General features: G+C 44.3%; 1 protein-coding gene across 3 annotated transcripts in view; it reads right to left on the bottom strand.

Moving 5' to 3' along the window:
• Window positions 1-15,338, bottom strand: part of LGR5 (leucine rich repeat containing G protein-coupled receptor 5) — a 1,160,674-nt gene that overhangs the window by 557,749 nt on the left and 587,587 nt on the right. For all 3 annotated transcript variants that reach the window (XM_069228343.1, XM_069228341.1, XM_069228342.1), the window contains one exon: window positions 7,767-7,838. In XM_069228343.1, the coding sequence (XP_069084444.1) occupies window positions 7,767-7,838 (72 nt within the window). The remainder of the gene's footprint in view (window positions 1-7,766; window positions 7,839-15,338) is intronic.

The raw sequence follows: 15,338 nt of genomic DNA, 5'->3' as shown, positions 1-15,338 counted from the left end.
GCTAGTAGCGGACACTGACTCACACTCCGTTGCCTTGCATAAAGTGACTGAAACACTGGCCGCTCATTCTATATAAATCGATAAAGTGTTACAGGCGATATTAGACACTAAAACATCCCTCGAAGGGAAGATAGACGCGATGGCAGTGGAGGTCACTATACTACGCACTGAACACCGAAAATTAGCGGACAGAGTTACTGCTGTCGAAACAGCCCTAGAATAGTCTCAACCCAATATCGAGGACAGGAAAGCCTGATTCCAACACCAGGAGTCTGAGATAATACAGCTCCAAAGATGAGAGGAGGACGCGGAGGGCCGCTTGCGCCGTAATAACATTAGATTCCTGGGATTCCCGGAGCGAATCAAACTCCCTAACGCAGAGCTATTCCTTGAGCGCTGGCTAAAAGATCAAATATTGAAGCAAGAGGCCTTCCCTCTACTCTCGGTCGAACGGGCGCTCCGGATTCCAGGTGGACCTTCACGTCTGGGCCCCCCGTCCATTAATAGCTAGGCTATTAAACTACAGTGACAGGGATCAAATCCTAAAGGGCTTTCGTACACTGGGTCCTATAGACACTGAAAACGCAAAAATCACGGCCTATCCGGATTACACAGCTGAAGTCCAACGCAAACGTGCCACATTCAGCAAAGCAAAACAGGTACTACGTAATAAAAACTTCTCATACTCCCTCATGTATCCTGCCAGACTGCGCGTTGTGGGTGGCGATAGATCCCATATCTTCCCGTCCTCGGAAGATGCTTGGACTTGGATCCCGCCAAGGGGCTAGCAGACCCCACCGATGAGCACTCGGAACATAAGGAATGGCTAACACAACAGACATGCAGGAAGAAGAAATCGAAATCTAGAACTGAGTTGGGTCCCACTGTAAAACAGGCAGCGATTGAGCAAGCTCAAGCTCTAAAAGATGTCAACATATTCTCGAACTTACATATGCAACACAGCCGTGAACCTTGTGTTGCAGACTCAGACTCGGCAGGGAGCCAGCATAGCCCCCCAAATCCCCCTTTATTTCTGGCCCGGTGTTCACGCCAAGCACGGCGGACGACCTTTAAAAAAACATGAAAATGCAGCGACCATTTTGTCTCGTAGGATACTAGCAATGTGTGACTGCAACCGGCGGACTCTTCGATCTGTTCATGCAGCTCAAATCGTTGCCCGGGCAGACTCCGCAGCCCAGAAGTGATCATCGACCCTCATGGTGTCTGCGGGGGGGGTGTGCTGTCGTATCACATATCGCACCATGCAAGTTGGAGTCACTCCAGGGATTGCATGGAACTTGGATGGGAGACAGCACCATCCGGTTGAGCCGGAACCCAGCAGCCATCTCGGACCATATCCCAATGCCGCCCCCTAATCCAGATGGGTTCCTGTATGGACTCAGTTTGGCTCAAGGCCACTCTTTCACCAGTTGTGCCTGGCTGTTCACAGTTATTCCACTCCCTGTGTGTTGTGATATCCTTTCTATTTTCTTTTTTTTCTTTTTCCTGCTCAGTATGTATTAATTATCTTATGCTCAGTCGCGGTTTGGGTCGAGGGGGTGGGGGGTAAAGGGTTGTGGCGAGATCTATCTAACAGAGTGTGCTGCTTGGCGGTATGACCACTAACTTTTTCAATGTCATACAACATTGTAACTTGGAATGTAAGGGGCTTGGCTAATCCTACTAAAAGACGTAGAGCATACGCCTACCTCAGACACCACAAGACACATATAGCTATACTGCAGGAGACCCATGCAACTGCACAAGAACTAGGTAATTAGTAAGAGCTGTCTGGGCACTCTGTATGGCACTAAAATCTCAACATATGCGAAGGGTGTATTAATTTGGATCGCCCCAGGGGTCCCTTACGCGGTCCAAAGCATAGGCACAGATGGCAGGTATGTCTGCCTCACCGGAGAGCTGGATGGTAGACAACTAACTATAGCCGGTATATATGTACCAAACACGGGACAGGGGGAGTTCCTCCGGGCCACGTCTGCACAGATTCCGCAAGACCCGTCCATACCTATTACCTGGGGAGGTGACTTCAATAGTGTAGTGGACATATCAATGGACAGGTCCCATCCCCCAATGGCAGGTGCCCCTAGTAGACGGGTATCTGGGATGCTAGAGGGCTGGGTAACAGAGCGGAGGCTATGCGATGCATGGAGATGCCTCCATCCCATTGACAAAGAATATTTCTTGTACTCACCGGTACACAAGCTCCGTACACGGATTGACTTACTATTATGCTCGGCCACGATAACACGCAATACACAGCGCTAACTATATGGCTAAAACCCTATCGGATCATTGTCCCTTAATTGCCACACTGAGATGGGGCACTCAGCTATCACGCATCCCTACATGGCGCCTACAACCCGCCCTACTGCGCGACCCGCCCTTTCGGGAAAAGCTTGCTGACACCATAGCGTCCTATTTTACAATTAATAACCAGAAGGCCACAACACGCGCGATTGAATGGGATGGACATAAGGTGGTAATCAGAGGCATGTGTGGGTGACGGAAGGTATCCGACGCACTTTACTCCTAGAACTACATGACACTGAAGGGAAATTATGTAAGGCGGAATGCGAAGCGGCCTCAGATAGTGCCACTAGCAATGTCATGATACAACTTAAAAAACAATGGGGTGACATTGAAACTCTCCTATAAAAATTCGACTATCGACACTACATGGCGCGCCTTCACGCCGAGGGTGATCGATCCAGCAGCTTGCTGGCTTGGCTAGCGAAAGGGACGCAGCGGCATACTCCTATAAACGCCATCCGCCTAGATACAGGCATGATTGTGAATACACAATTAGAAATAAACGACACATTTAAGCAATTCTATGCCACATTATATCAGGCTGAAACCCCCCGCTTCTGACACAACCAAAGGATTTTTTTAGGGCCTCCCATGGAAATCGTCTATCGACAGAACAAGCATTGGAACTAGACAAACCCATAGAAAGGGACGAAATAATGCAAGCACTGCAACAACTGGCCCACAATAAGGCTCCAGGGGGAGACGGACTACCGATCGAGTACTATCAGAATTTTTCATCACAGACGCTCACACTGTATCTGACTATGCTGCAGGAGGCATATGAAGCAGGTCGTCTCTCAGATTCACAGCGTGAAGCAACAATAGTAGTCCTTCATAAGAAGGGTCGCGACCCTCTGGATGTACGCTCTTACCGACCTCTGTCATTACTAAATTCAGACTGTAAACTATTGGCCAAGGTACTGGCGAACCATCTTCTCCTGATAATCTCCTCCCTGATACACCCAGATCAGTCCGGATTAATACCCGGGCGCAGCACTTCCATCAGCATCAGGAACCTGTTGCGTTTAATAGCTGAAACCCCTGACACAGATTATTCTAGAGTGGCGGTTTCACTAGATGTCGAGAAAGCGTTCGACACACTGGGCTGGCCTTTCCTGATGGCCACTCTGCGGTCAATGGGATTTGGCACACCGTTCACACGCTGGATATCTATACTATACACCGGCCCAAAGGCACGAGTTAAGACTGGTACCATCATCTCAGAAGAATTCGAGATCGGCAGAGGTACACGTCAGGGATGCCCCCTATCACCACTCTTGTTTGCACTAGCCATCGAACCTCTCGCAGCTAGACTGCGCAATGAAGCAACAAGATGGGGCATACCTGATGGCACGGAATACCGCATCATCTCCTTATACGCAGACAATGCATTAATATACCTACGCAATCATTCCGAATCCCTATTGAATTTACTGCAGCTACTGAATTCTTTCGGAGACCTATCCGGCCTACGTATCAATTGGGCTAAATCATGTCTATTTCCCATGCGCCGGCTACCTGAACCACAGGGCCACATGCCCACCGAGCACAATTTACAATGGACTTATACTACTTTTAAATACCTAGGTGTGCACATACATCATGATGAATCTGACCTAAAGGAGGGCAACTTGGACTGGGCGATTAGATCAATAAAAGGATCAATACCCTTTTGGTGTTCATTACCACTCTCACCCATGGGTAGAGTAGCATTAGTTAAAATGATCATACTTCCCCGGCTACTGTACTATTTCCCTGCCCTACCACTTTGGCTCCCTAAAACTTTTTTCATGCAGCTGAATAAGCTATTGTCCGAATTAATATGGAGCACTGGACGCAGTCGCGTGGCCCTGGCCAAGCTCTGTCGCCCGGTGGAAAGAGGTGGGATGGGTGTACTACAATTCGAACTATATTATGCAGCAGCTCAGCCTCATTGGATCCTGTACTGGTTACAGGATCCTATTCATCCTGAAAGCCACATGGTGGGAGCGCAACTGGGTAGATTAAATATACTGGAATGGCTTATCGGACGCGTGGTCTTCCCGCGCCATGGTAATATTCTGATAAAAGTGGCCGACCGTGTCTGGCGTCGCTATGTGACCAAGGGGGCCCGAATGCCACCATACTTGCCCAAGATCCCATTACTTGCTACCCCAGGTATACATAAACTGCATGGTCGTCCGCGCCTTACTATTTGGGCCACTAAAGGCCTCCAAACAATCAGAGACCTGTTCGCAGAGGGCCATTTTATATCCTACGAAACACTCGCAGCGACGTATACTCTAGGGCAGGGCGGTTACATCATGTACGGGGCACTGCAATCTTTAATACGTAATACCTGGGGGTACGGTGGAAAGGAACCACAGTTATCACCTATTCTACACGAATTGCTGCTGGGCGCCGGTACACAAGCACGAATTTCCTGGATCCATAACATATTACGGGCCTGCCCAGAAGAAGTACAGCTACATGCTAAGCATAGATGGGAAATGGTCCTACACACACCCTTCACAACACAAACATGGTCCATGGCTCTCACAGCCACACGCAAGGTATCACGAAATGCCCGCTTTAGATACACCCAACTCAATTACCTTCACCAGACATACTTAACTCCATATCGCATTCTACACATGTACCCGCGGGCCAACCCTGATTGCCTGAGGTGTGGCAGTACGGAAGCTGACTTTTTCCATCTGACTTGGAACTGCCCACCACTACTCTGTGTGTGGCAGGACATTACGAAACAAACTGCGATGTGGCTGGGATTACCCCTGACCCCCACCCTGAGTCTTGCCTACTGGGCATACGTCACAGACGTAGTAGAGACAAACAAAAACACAGATGCGCAGATCTGGCGTTCGTCATACTTAAATGACTCATTGCCACGCAATGGAAATCACCTAGCGCCCCAGATACCCGCCGTTGGATAACTGACTTGCAGCACTGGGCCAACGCAGAAATACAGGTGCTGCATACATTGCGTGATATCGGGGTGGTGGTCAAGGACGCGTATATATGAGATTCCTTCGCAGACCAACTGAAGGAAAAGGACGATACCTGACCTCCCTAGACTGCTGGTATAATGGCTATCTAGGACATTGAAACCGGTACACACCGGAATGTTCGATTACTTAGATAAGAGTCCTAATTCGAACGTAGGCAATAAGCACGTAACTACAAGCCCAAGATAAACCGCTGTGAAGTGACACTTGAGGTGGGACTTTCTTCCCTTATCAACCATATCCCACTCGAGGATTATAACTTACATCCTTCTCGCCTTTCGCCTGCCCCCCCTGCAGCCTCCCCCCACCTCCGGGCCACCAAACACTAGAGCCGCGGTTCCTCCATTGAGCAAACCTTATTTCCCCTCCTTTCTACTTTAATTTTTATTTTGTTTCTTTTTCTTCTAAAAAATTCAGATGTACTGTTTAAATTGTTGTGTTTTGTTTATGTTATAAATACAATAAACAGATTTAAAAATAAAATAAAAAAAGCTATGTCAAATCAAACAGACTTATAGGGCCTATGCAAATGTACAATATGAGGTCCCTTAAATACATATAAGGCAAGATATAAGATAGAATAGTCTCCAAACCAAATTTCATTGAGGCTAACTATGTGACACTGTAATTAGAAAGGAGATCCTTGGAGTGCAGAGTTAAGGATGAGTGGGTCTTCATGAGGCAGAATTTTGTGACAGGAGTTTGGTGGATGCGGAGAATCTGCCAAAACGCCCAATAAAGCAAAATTTGCCATTTCCCCATCCTATTTAGAAGCAGGTAAACTGTAGGGTTTATGGTGGTTAAGCCTCAGCTGGCTTCACTCTCAGAAACATCTGACCTGACGACCAGTCCACCACAAGCCATCAGGTCATAGTGACATCAGTTAAAAGCGGCAGATCATCATAAGATTCCCCTGCCAGTGACCACTATGCACGCCATGGAAGTTCCAGGTAAAGCAATAAATAAATGACTATCAACATGAAGAGGAATGGTTACTCTGTGTCAGGACCACTGATTTTTTAATTTTCCCAAAACAAACTCACTTTGGGAGTTTGATTTTGAAAAACAAACATTTTTGAACAAACGTGGTTCCTGCTCGACAAAACTCTTTAGCTACTCAAACAACTGCCACGGTGGCAATTGTTCATTCTCTCAAGAAGACACACAACCCACAACGCAGCTTCCAATTTATTTAAGCTGGCACCCTGGGAAATGTAGCAATTCATATCAGCTTCCAGGCTTAAGCTCATTTTGCTCACAAGTTGGTGCACACAGAGCTCCTTAATACTGCTCACACAGGAAACTTTCAGACTTTCTCTCTCTCACTCACACCCACATATTTACAGTTCATTCTCCAGTCCGGGTCAATATTTATTATCAATTGTAAAACAAGCTTTGCAACATTTTTCATATCATGCTGCAACTATGATTCTTGGTCATGCCTTCATTCTTTGTAACCAGGGGCGGCTCCACCACAATCGAGGAGGAGTGCCCCCCCCCCATGCCTAAGAGCCAGCAGCAAAATAATAAAACTATATTTTAAAATTGTTTTATTTTTTGGCTGCTGGCTCAGCCAGCAGGTGCAGGGAGGGGCGGGGCTGGCAGTGGGAGGAGGTGAGGAGTGTACTAAGTGTGCATGTGTATTTGGCCGGCTGTCTTAGGCTTAGGTTTCTCCAGCCTAACTGTCATACAACCGGGCTTGAGAAACTGCTCAGACCCCAGGGCAGTGTCTGAGTGGCAGTCCAAGCCACTCAGACCAATCCTGAATCTGTTCTCATGCTAGGCTTAGCATGAGAGCAGCGCCAGGATTGCACAGTGAGCCTGTGCTGGTGTTCCAGTGAATGATGAAACACCATTAGAAGAGGAGCAAGGTAGCATGAGGCGGCGGGAACGGTCCGTTTTATTTTTCCCTTTGTTTCCCCCATCACTGTCATCCCAACCCCGCCCGCCTCCCTTGACATTTGCTGCGGCCACCACTGATTGTAACCTTTAATACAGTCATTCTCATGCCCACACCTTCCTCATGAGCAGCATTATGAGAAAAGGGATGAAGTGGTATGGTAATGCCTATGTTACTTTTCACAATCTTCACTACACTGAGTCCCAGTATTTACTTTTGCTAGTCCAGCACCATCCTCATTCATATGAACTGGGATTAGAAAAAGGTGTTATATCCACAGGACAGCCTGTTTAGTAGAATCGTGTAGATCTTTTTAAATCTTTTATTTTACATTTGCATTATATGAACTTCTTTGGAAATCTACCAAACTGCTAAGAAGCAAATAAACATAACATACTGCTATTGTAAAAACTCATTATTGTTTCAAGTGCTAGCTTGAAGCTGGTGGTAGGTTACAGTGAGAGAACAAGATTGTCAAATATACAAGTACTCTTAAGTATTTAAAGGTTTAAAACATGTATTCTACTTACATGGTTATGAGGAATGGATTGCCAACAAATGCTTGCTCTGGTATTGATTTTATGTTATTACTATGAAATCCCCTACAAGAGAAAAAACGATATATTAAAACCATTATAAAAAGAACACACACATACAATTAGAACAGCTGTCATTGTCTCTCTCTCTCTTAGAAATTCACTGAAGAAACCAAAGTGACAGTTATGTATTCAATAAAACCTTATACATTCAGTGAAAAAGCCAAAGGTGACAAAGATGTTATAGTGAGGTGACAATGCCAGTTGCAACATTAACTGAAGTAACTAGAACTCGAGCCCTCGCCATGTACTGTTTATACCCTCACATAATACATCACTCATGACATGTTCTATGACATCATTGAGAACATAACTGCTGACATCTGAAATTACTTAATTGAGGACAACACTGTGCATGGCAGGCACGAGCTACAATTACTTGAGATAACTAAAACTGGTTAACTTCAATGGCTCTTTTTTTCTGTTTAAAACACCATGTTTAAACTGACATTTTCACCTAACTAAAATGTCCTTTTAACCTATTGTTTTCAGTGCATTTCTACTTTTTTTTTAAATGTCCGATTCCATTTTTTAAAAATGCCATTTTTGGACCTGCACCAGGTTAGTTGTTTTTTGCTTTTTTATAGGACATGGAACTACGTCCCCGAGTCCTAAAATGGCTGCCGCTGCATCTTTGTTGCGGCGGTGGCAGCCAATAAGATTGTATCTCAAGATCTGTTGGCTCAGCACGGTTCCTCCATGGTGTGCTATATCTACAAGTTTTGAGACTTAATTTCTCAAATACTACCAAATGAATTTACAGCAATTAAAAAAAAAATGCACACTTTCTGGACCACGATGTAGATTTCTACAAAATTTTGTGTTATTCCTTTTTGGCTGCAGCTATGACTAATTTTCTTCTAGGAAATAAAAGGGGAAAACACTTTTGGGGACCCCTTCTTTTTTGCAGCTTCTGCTCAACAGATCACCTAGAAACTTTACTGAAAGGTGCTGAGGTGGATGACACGTCTTTTTGGAAAGTTCCAAGAAGACTAATCAAATGGCACCAAAGTTATTATATATAAATTACAGAGTAGGGTAGCCACTCTGTAGCTATAGTTAGGGTGACCAAAGACAGAGATTTCTTTGACTATTGCCCCTTAATAACTCTACACCGGTTTGACGAATGTCAGTCAAACTTTGCAGACCTGGTGCCCGTTTCATTTTCGTAGGACTGAAAGATTTGCTGCATTTAGTTAATGGGGTGCAAATAAAAAAGCGGGGTCCCAAAGTGGGATTGAAATTTACTCCATTTTGCATTGACTTTTGTATTTCAACTAGCTCGAAAACCGTCCGCTTAGATTTAGATGGAATTTGTCAGCACTACATATTCGGGAGCACAGATCATTCTGTGGGGTAGTGCATATAAGAAGGGTAAGGAAATGTTAAGTTATAAGGTATTTTAACTTTGTGATATCTGTGGTCACTGCAGTGTTGAGATAGTATTGTGGTAAGTAGTGATGACAACTCATTAACTGATTTGGATAATGCCTGTCAAAAACTGCAGGCAGCCGTTTTGTTTTAAGGCCATTTTGTCAGTGTTATTACTAAGGGCCTTAAATATAGGTAAATATTAGGTTTGAGATGTTTTCCTACCTATTTCCACTTAACGTAAGTTGTTATAGGTAGGGAACTATAGGGTCTATATATTTTAAAAACATATTTCTGCATACCAAGGTACTACCAATGTACTACCTAGGTAGTGCTGTGGTACCTTAAAATAATGATAAAAATTGAAAAAACACTGTAATATACAATATTTCAAATATATAGCATACTACAGTGTCTTTACAATGTTTTAACTTATTTAAAATTAGGTAAAAAAATGTCAACACATTACCGCAGTAATATCTAATATTTACTGCATTACTTAAAAAAAGATATTTTAAAAATGGGTGTTTGGTAAGAAACGTGGTGCTAGTTACTACTGTGGTACTGCATAAGGTGGATATATAAATATATAGAAAAGTATACAAACTTTTTCATAGCTATTTCCAATTTAAGAAAATAGTAATAAGTTGGGAACAACAATAAAAACTTCCACTCACCTATACCTAAGGCCCTATGCTACAACAATCCAAAAGTCAACTAAAAGGATCATGGTTGCCTTTTAAATTTGTAAATGCAAACATTAGCTAGTTATACACTGCCTTATCACTATGTACCACAGTTTACCACTAACTTACTGTGGTATACCATTGCACAATATACAGGGGGGACAAATTTAGGATACTATTGCGTTACCCTTGCATTTTGCATAATGTTGCAAGGGCAGCGCAATTTTTATGTAACATTTTCATAACTACACACACACCATACGTCACCCTGCTTTGCTTGGAACATGTGCAGAAAATCAATGCAGTACACGTCACTGTCTTGTGTTACTCTGCACATCATAAGTTACAGTCCTCCAAAATTTCAGCTACATCCGTATCCCACTAGACTGCTCACCACTCCACTGTACGTAACCCCACTGTATGCGACTCCACTATATGTTATTCCAGTCTATGTCACTCCACTCTACGCTATTCCACTACTGTATAAGTCACTCCACTCTTCAGCACTCTACTGTGCTTCACTGTATGCCACGCCATTACACGCTGCTCCACTGTACGCTACTCCACTCTATGCCACTCCACTCTACGCCATTCTCTTCTATGCTATTCTCTTGGATGACACTCCACTACATGCTATTACTCTCTACCCCACTCCAATGTATGCAACTGCAGTATTTATGACTCCATTGTACGCTACTCCACAGGATGCACGCCAGTCTACACCACTCCACTGTACCCAATACCTCTGGTGGGCACCCAATGTGGGTGCCAGCATTTGTTTAAGCACCCAGAACATAATATTCAATGGGGGTCGCTGGATTATATGCATATCCACTGTACGTCACTGCACTGTATGCAACATCACTACTCTGTTCCACTGTATTACATTCCACTGTATGCCACTCTAATGTATGCCAAATGATAGATCTATGAAGGCCCAATGTATAGAGCCCTTTTTTACATGCACATACTTGCTGAGGATAAGATACAAGTTTAATGCTTGTTCCGTAGCTCCTACTCTTGGCCTGAAACCAAACTGAACCGGTATTAAGACCTTACGGGCCTTTACCCACGTTTCTAGATGGCCCAGAATTACCCTCCCTAATATTTTAACTGTTATCAGGGAGATTGGTCTGTAACAGATTGGTGAGGTTCTATACCTAAAAATCAGCACTAGGGTGGCTAATCTCCATGAATCTGGAATTTTGTCAACTACAGTGCTTTGGAGTACCTTTGTTAGAATGGGGACCCATAGTTTTATATCTGTTTTAAAGAGGTCCACTGGCACCCCATTTGGGCCTGGGGCTGTACGAGGGGTCGAAAGATTTAAAGCCCTTACAACTTCCCCACCATCAATAGGCGTTAAAAAGGAACCGGCTGCGGTTCAGCCTCTTGGACCTCGCTTCTCGGTGGTTCAAGTGAGCTAGATTGGAAAACTCCCATGATATGTGCGACTCATTCGGCTTCAGGGATCAACAATTCCATTTTTGGGCTATCGAATTTTGCTAAGAAAGGGCCATTTATAACCTCCGTGAACTTTACATTGTATTTTTAGCAACAGTTACAGATAAATCCTCCCAGGCTAATGCCCTAATTTCTTGTATCCTAGCCTCCACAATGGCCTTATATTCCTGTCTGGCCCTACGGACCTCCTGCAAACATCAGGGAGTAGCTTTTAAGGCATTTAACAGTCGTTCATGGGCTCCAGAGCATGCCTTACTGAACTAACAATGAGGGAAAGTGGGCTGGGGAGGTTTGTGGGCTGAAAGGGCTTCGCTAATTGCGCTACATAATTGACTAAGACATTCCAAAACGGTTGAGTGTGTAGACTCCTCTGACATGCACTTTTCAATGGGGATTAAATTGTCCTAATGTCCTGTATTATTTTGTTTGAGAAAATAGATGGATTGATTTGTTCCCATTTAATCCTAATGCCATTATTTTTATTAAAAGACCAGTTTTGCTTGGATTGAAAAAAAAATTGATTGAATGTTAATATTGAAAATGGCACGAACAGGATTATGGTCACTCAAGCAGTTCAAAACAATGTTTTACTCTGTCAAAAGCTGTGCATCTGCCGAAATAATTACAAAATCTATTATACACAGGTGGGTCAAATGGCAGTATCTAGCCTGAACACCCCCCCAAGGTTCAAGTATAAACAAATTTAATTTATATAATAACATAGTCTGTGCATCACCCAAAACGTTATGTTTAAAATGGACCCTGCTCAAACCATCATCATCCCACGGACCTCTATGTGCTTTTGTACTAACTGGGTCGCATAACTGGATGTTGAAGTCCCCCCACCCAGACCACAATTATTTTCTTCTTCAAATTTTATAAAAAGCTATCAAAAATTCAACAAATTCTTTGAGCGCTCTAAGTACAAGATTGCTGAAAATGTTGTTGTAGAAATTTACTAACCAGATATCCCACTTGCGCCCAATAGATATCAATGGCACCAGAAACTGAGTAGTTGACCATACCACAGCCATTTTTTACTTATCCAATTTTAGTGAGGCAAAAGTGGCAAGACAGCTCGTAGTCTGCCAGCAATTGAAAATAGGGCTGGTTGAATTAAAGAGGAGAAGCCCAAAAGAACCAATCATCCAAGTCTCTTGCATGCAAATCACATCATACGTACATAAAAAACGTAGCCATTCCTGATTGTTCATCTTTCGGCGTACACCTGCTATATCCCAATACATAATACTCAGTACACCATTCTCTGCCGCCTGCTTTTGTATAGGGTGTAGCAGAGAGGCAGTGGCCTCACCAGAGGCCAACCTATTTTGCCGTCTTTGCTCATCTTGCACATCTTGCTCTTCGATACCCGCGTCTTGGGCGACTGGGCAACGTGCCTCCTGCTGATTTAATACTAAATTTAAATTTTAATTATCCTTAACTATAGCTCTTCCAACAGGAAGAACATTCAGTCATTCATAATTTTGGTACAAGGAGGCAAGAACACAATCTTTTTCCATTCAAGATGTACCTATCATTGCTGCCTCTGAATGCCTCCTGTGGGAGGGAATAGGCAAAACATTATTTACGTTGTTCCAGATTCAAGAGACGATAAAAAAAGCCAAGTGGTAAAATTTGTATCTCATTTTGGTTCACCCCTCCTTCTCTTACTCTAGTGTGAATTGCCCACATCAGGTTTGGATTATAGAAATTGATAAGGATTGTGTTTCTTAAAGTTAGTCAAGGTAAGGGGCCAATTCCTCCCACCCCCTGTGCTAGGATGATCTCCTGCATCAAGTCCCAATAGCCCATCAAGTTGTGTGATAGTCAGTGTGCCACTTTATTTATTAAGGCCTGCGTTGACTTGACCAGTTATCTGCTAAAGGTGGAACATTATTCAAGATGACTACATAGGGGCGAGCTGCAGGGGGAAGATGTATCACTGGTAACTTGGTTGTTTCCTACACTGATTTTGCCATTGGGACTGACCATAAGCACTGATTCCCACGGCTGTCATTTGCCTGTCTAAGTTTATTTCCGTAGTACATCTTCCTTCCGCTATTAGGACTGCCATTGTCTGAATATTTGGCTTAGCCTTTACAACGGTATTAGTTTCTGCCTCCCCCCCTTTTGTGAAACTCCCCGGAGTCTTGGAGCAGATGGTCCTTTAAGAAGAACTTTCAGAGCTTGTAACTTGGACTCTATGGCCATGAGGAGTGCAAGAACTTGGCCCAGCTTTGAATCCAATAAATCACCAAGGGGACCTCTGAGGTCTTCCCAGATCGAGTCCTACACAGTAATGGATTTTGGTGACGGGATGACTAACATGCCGCTCTGCCCCAAGCGCTGGGGCTTGCTTATCAATAATTGTTTTTATATTTGGTGCCCGCCTCCAGTGCTTCACGGCCTTTTCATGCACCAGGCAGATGGCAGGGGTGACCATTTAATTTGCTGGCGAGTCGGAGTTGACCATAGTGACCTAAACTTCTCCCATTTCTCCCATGGCATCCACATCAGCATGTACAATGGTCTCTCTGAGGCACTGTGTTAATGGCACTGGAGGCTGGAACAACTTAAAACATGTGAGAAAACAGGGCTGATTGCAGAGGCCCCCTAACTTTTTGCCCCCATTTTCCACTTTATGCTGGTGTTTTCCTGACTCTGATGGTGCCCTGGGTACTGCTAACCAGTCACAGGGCCTGTGCTCTGTGTAAAATCAATATGCAAATTAGGCTAATTATAATTGGCTAAGTTAACCTACCTATAAGTTCCTAGTATATGGTAGGGCATGTAGGTTTAGGGACCACAGCATAGGTGGTGCACACCTAGGTGCACCGCTGAGCTGCCCAGTGTCATTTTAAAGGCAGGCCTGCCTTGCTGGCTGCTTTTAAATTAAAGTTATATGCAAATTCGACTTTGGAATTAAAAGTACTTCCAAAGTCTTAAACTACCTTATTTTTACATATAAGTCACCCCTAAGGTGTGCCCTATGTGCCCCTAGGGCTGGGTGCCATGTAACTATAAGCAGGGACTTTATAAAAATAGATTTATAAACCCTGGTGAGGTAAAAACAGCCAAATTCGTTTTTCCCTCATTGAAGTAAATGGCCTTCATAGGCTAGAATGGGGAGACTTTGTTTTAAATTTTAAAGTCTCCTTAAATGTTGCATACCAAGAATTTGGTATCAAATTAATTGTTGTAATAAATCCCACAACTTCCAGTTGTTGGATTTAATATAACTTGTTCAGGTAAAGAGTTATAGACTTTACATAAAAAGTTGCCAATTTCAGCCCTGCATTGTTTTTGCTGCTGTGCTCTGATTGGCCAGCCTGCAGCAGCTTAGACAAAGCTGCCTTGATGAGGTGTGAAGTGGCCTGGCTTCACACAAAGGAATGTGCTTGGGGGAGAGAATCTCCCCTCAGCAGATGGTGAAGCAGGAAGGGGGAGGGCTGCCAAACTGGTCTTCAAAGGCAGAGAAGGACATCTGGAGCACCCAGCAACACCCCCACATCCTGCAACCCCAGACAACTAGGTGCCCCCTTGATTAGATTAGGAGAGGGCAGGAGAGGGGTGTGTTTATGATTTTTAGCCACACCAGTGGGTGGGCTCAGCCAGATGTAACCTCCAAAAATCAGATTCAGCCATGTTGGATTTTTAGAGACTGTTGCCTTATGGGATGGATTTTTGCCACACTTCCCAGGAAGTGGTCATCACAGGGGGACGACCCTGTACCTGATTGGAGGACCAGGACCCCCCTGCTTTTCACCCAGGAGCAAGGATAAAACTGGCAGACCTGCCCCCACACCTCAGATCCCCGCCAGATTTCAAGAAGAAAAGAACTAAAGGAGAAGAAGGACTGCCCTGCTGGACCCCTGGCCTGCACCTGGAACCTGCACTCAGAAGGACTGCACCAGCTGCACACTTGGGCTTCACCACAAGAAGGACTTTGCCTGGCTTCAACTGGTTCAAGGAGGGACTCCCT

The sequence above is a fragment of the Pleurodeles waltl genome, chromosome 4_1, assembly GCF_031143425.1.
Source record: "Pleurodeles waltl isolate 20211129_DDA chromosome 4_1, aPleWal1.hap1.20221129, whole genome shotgun sequence".
NCBI lineage: Eukaryota > Metazoa > Chordata > Amphibia > Caudata > Salamandridae > Pleurodeles > Pleurodeles waltl.
Note: the sequence above shows the minus strand (reverse complement) of the source record. Positions and strands in the feature narration are given on the sequence as shown.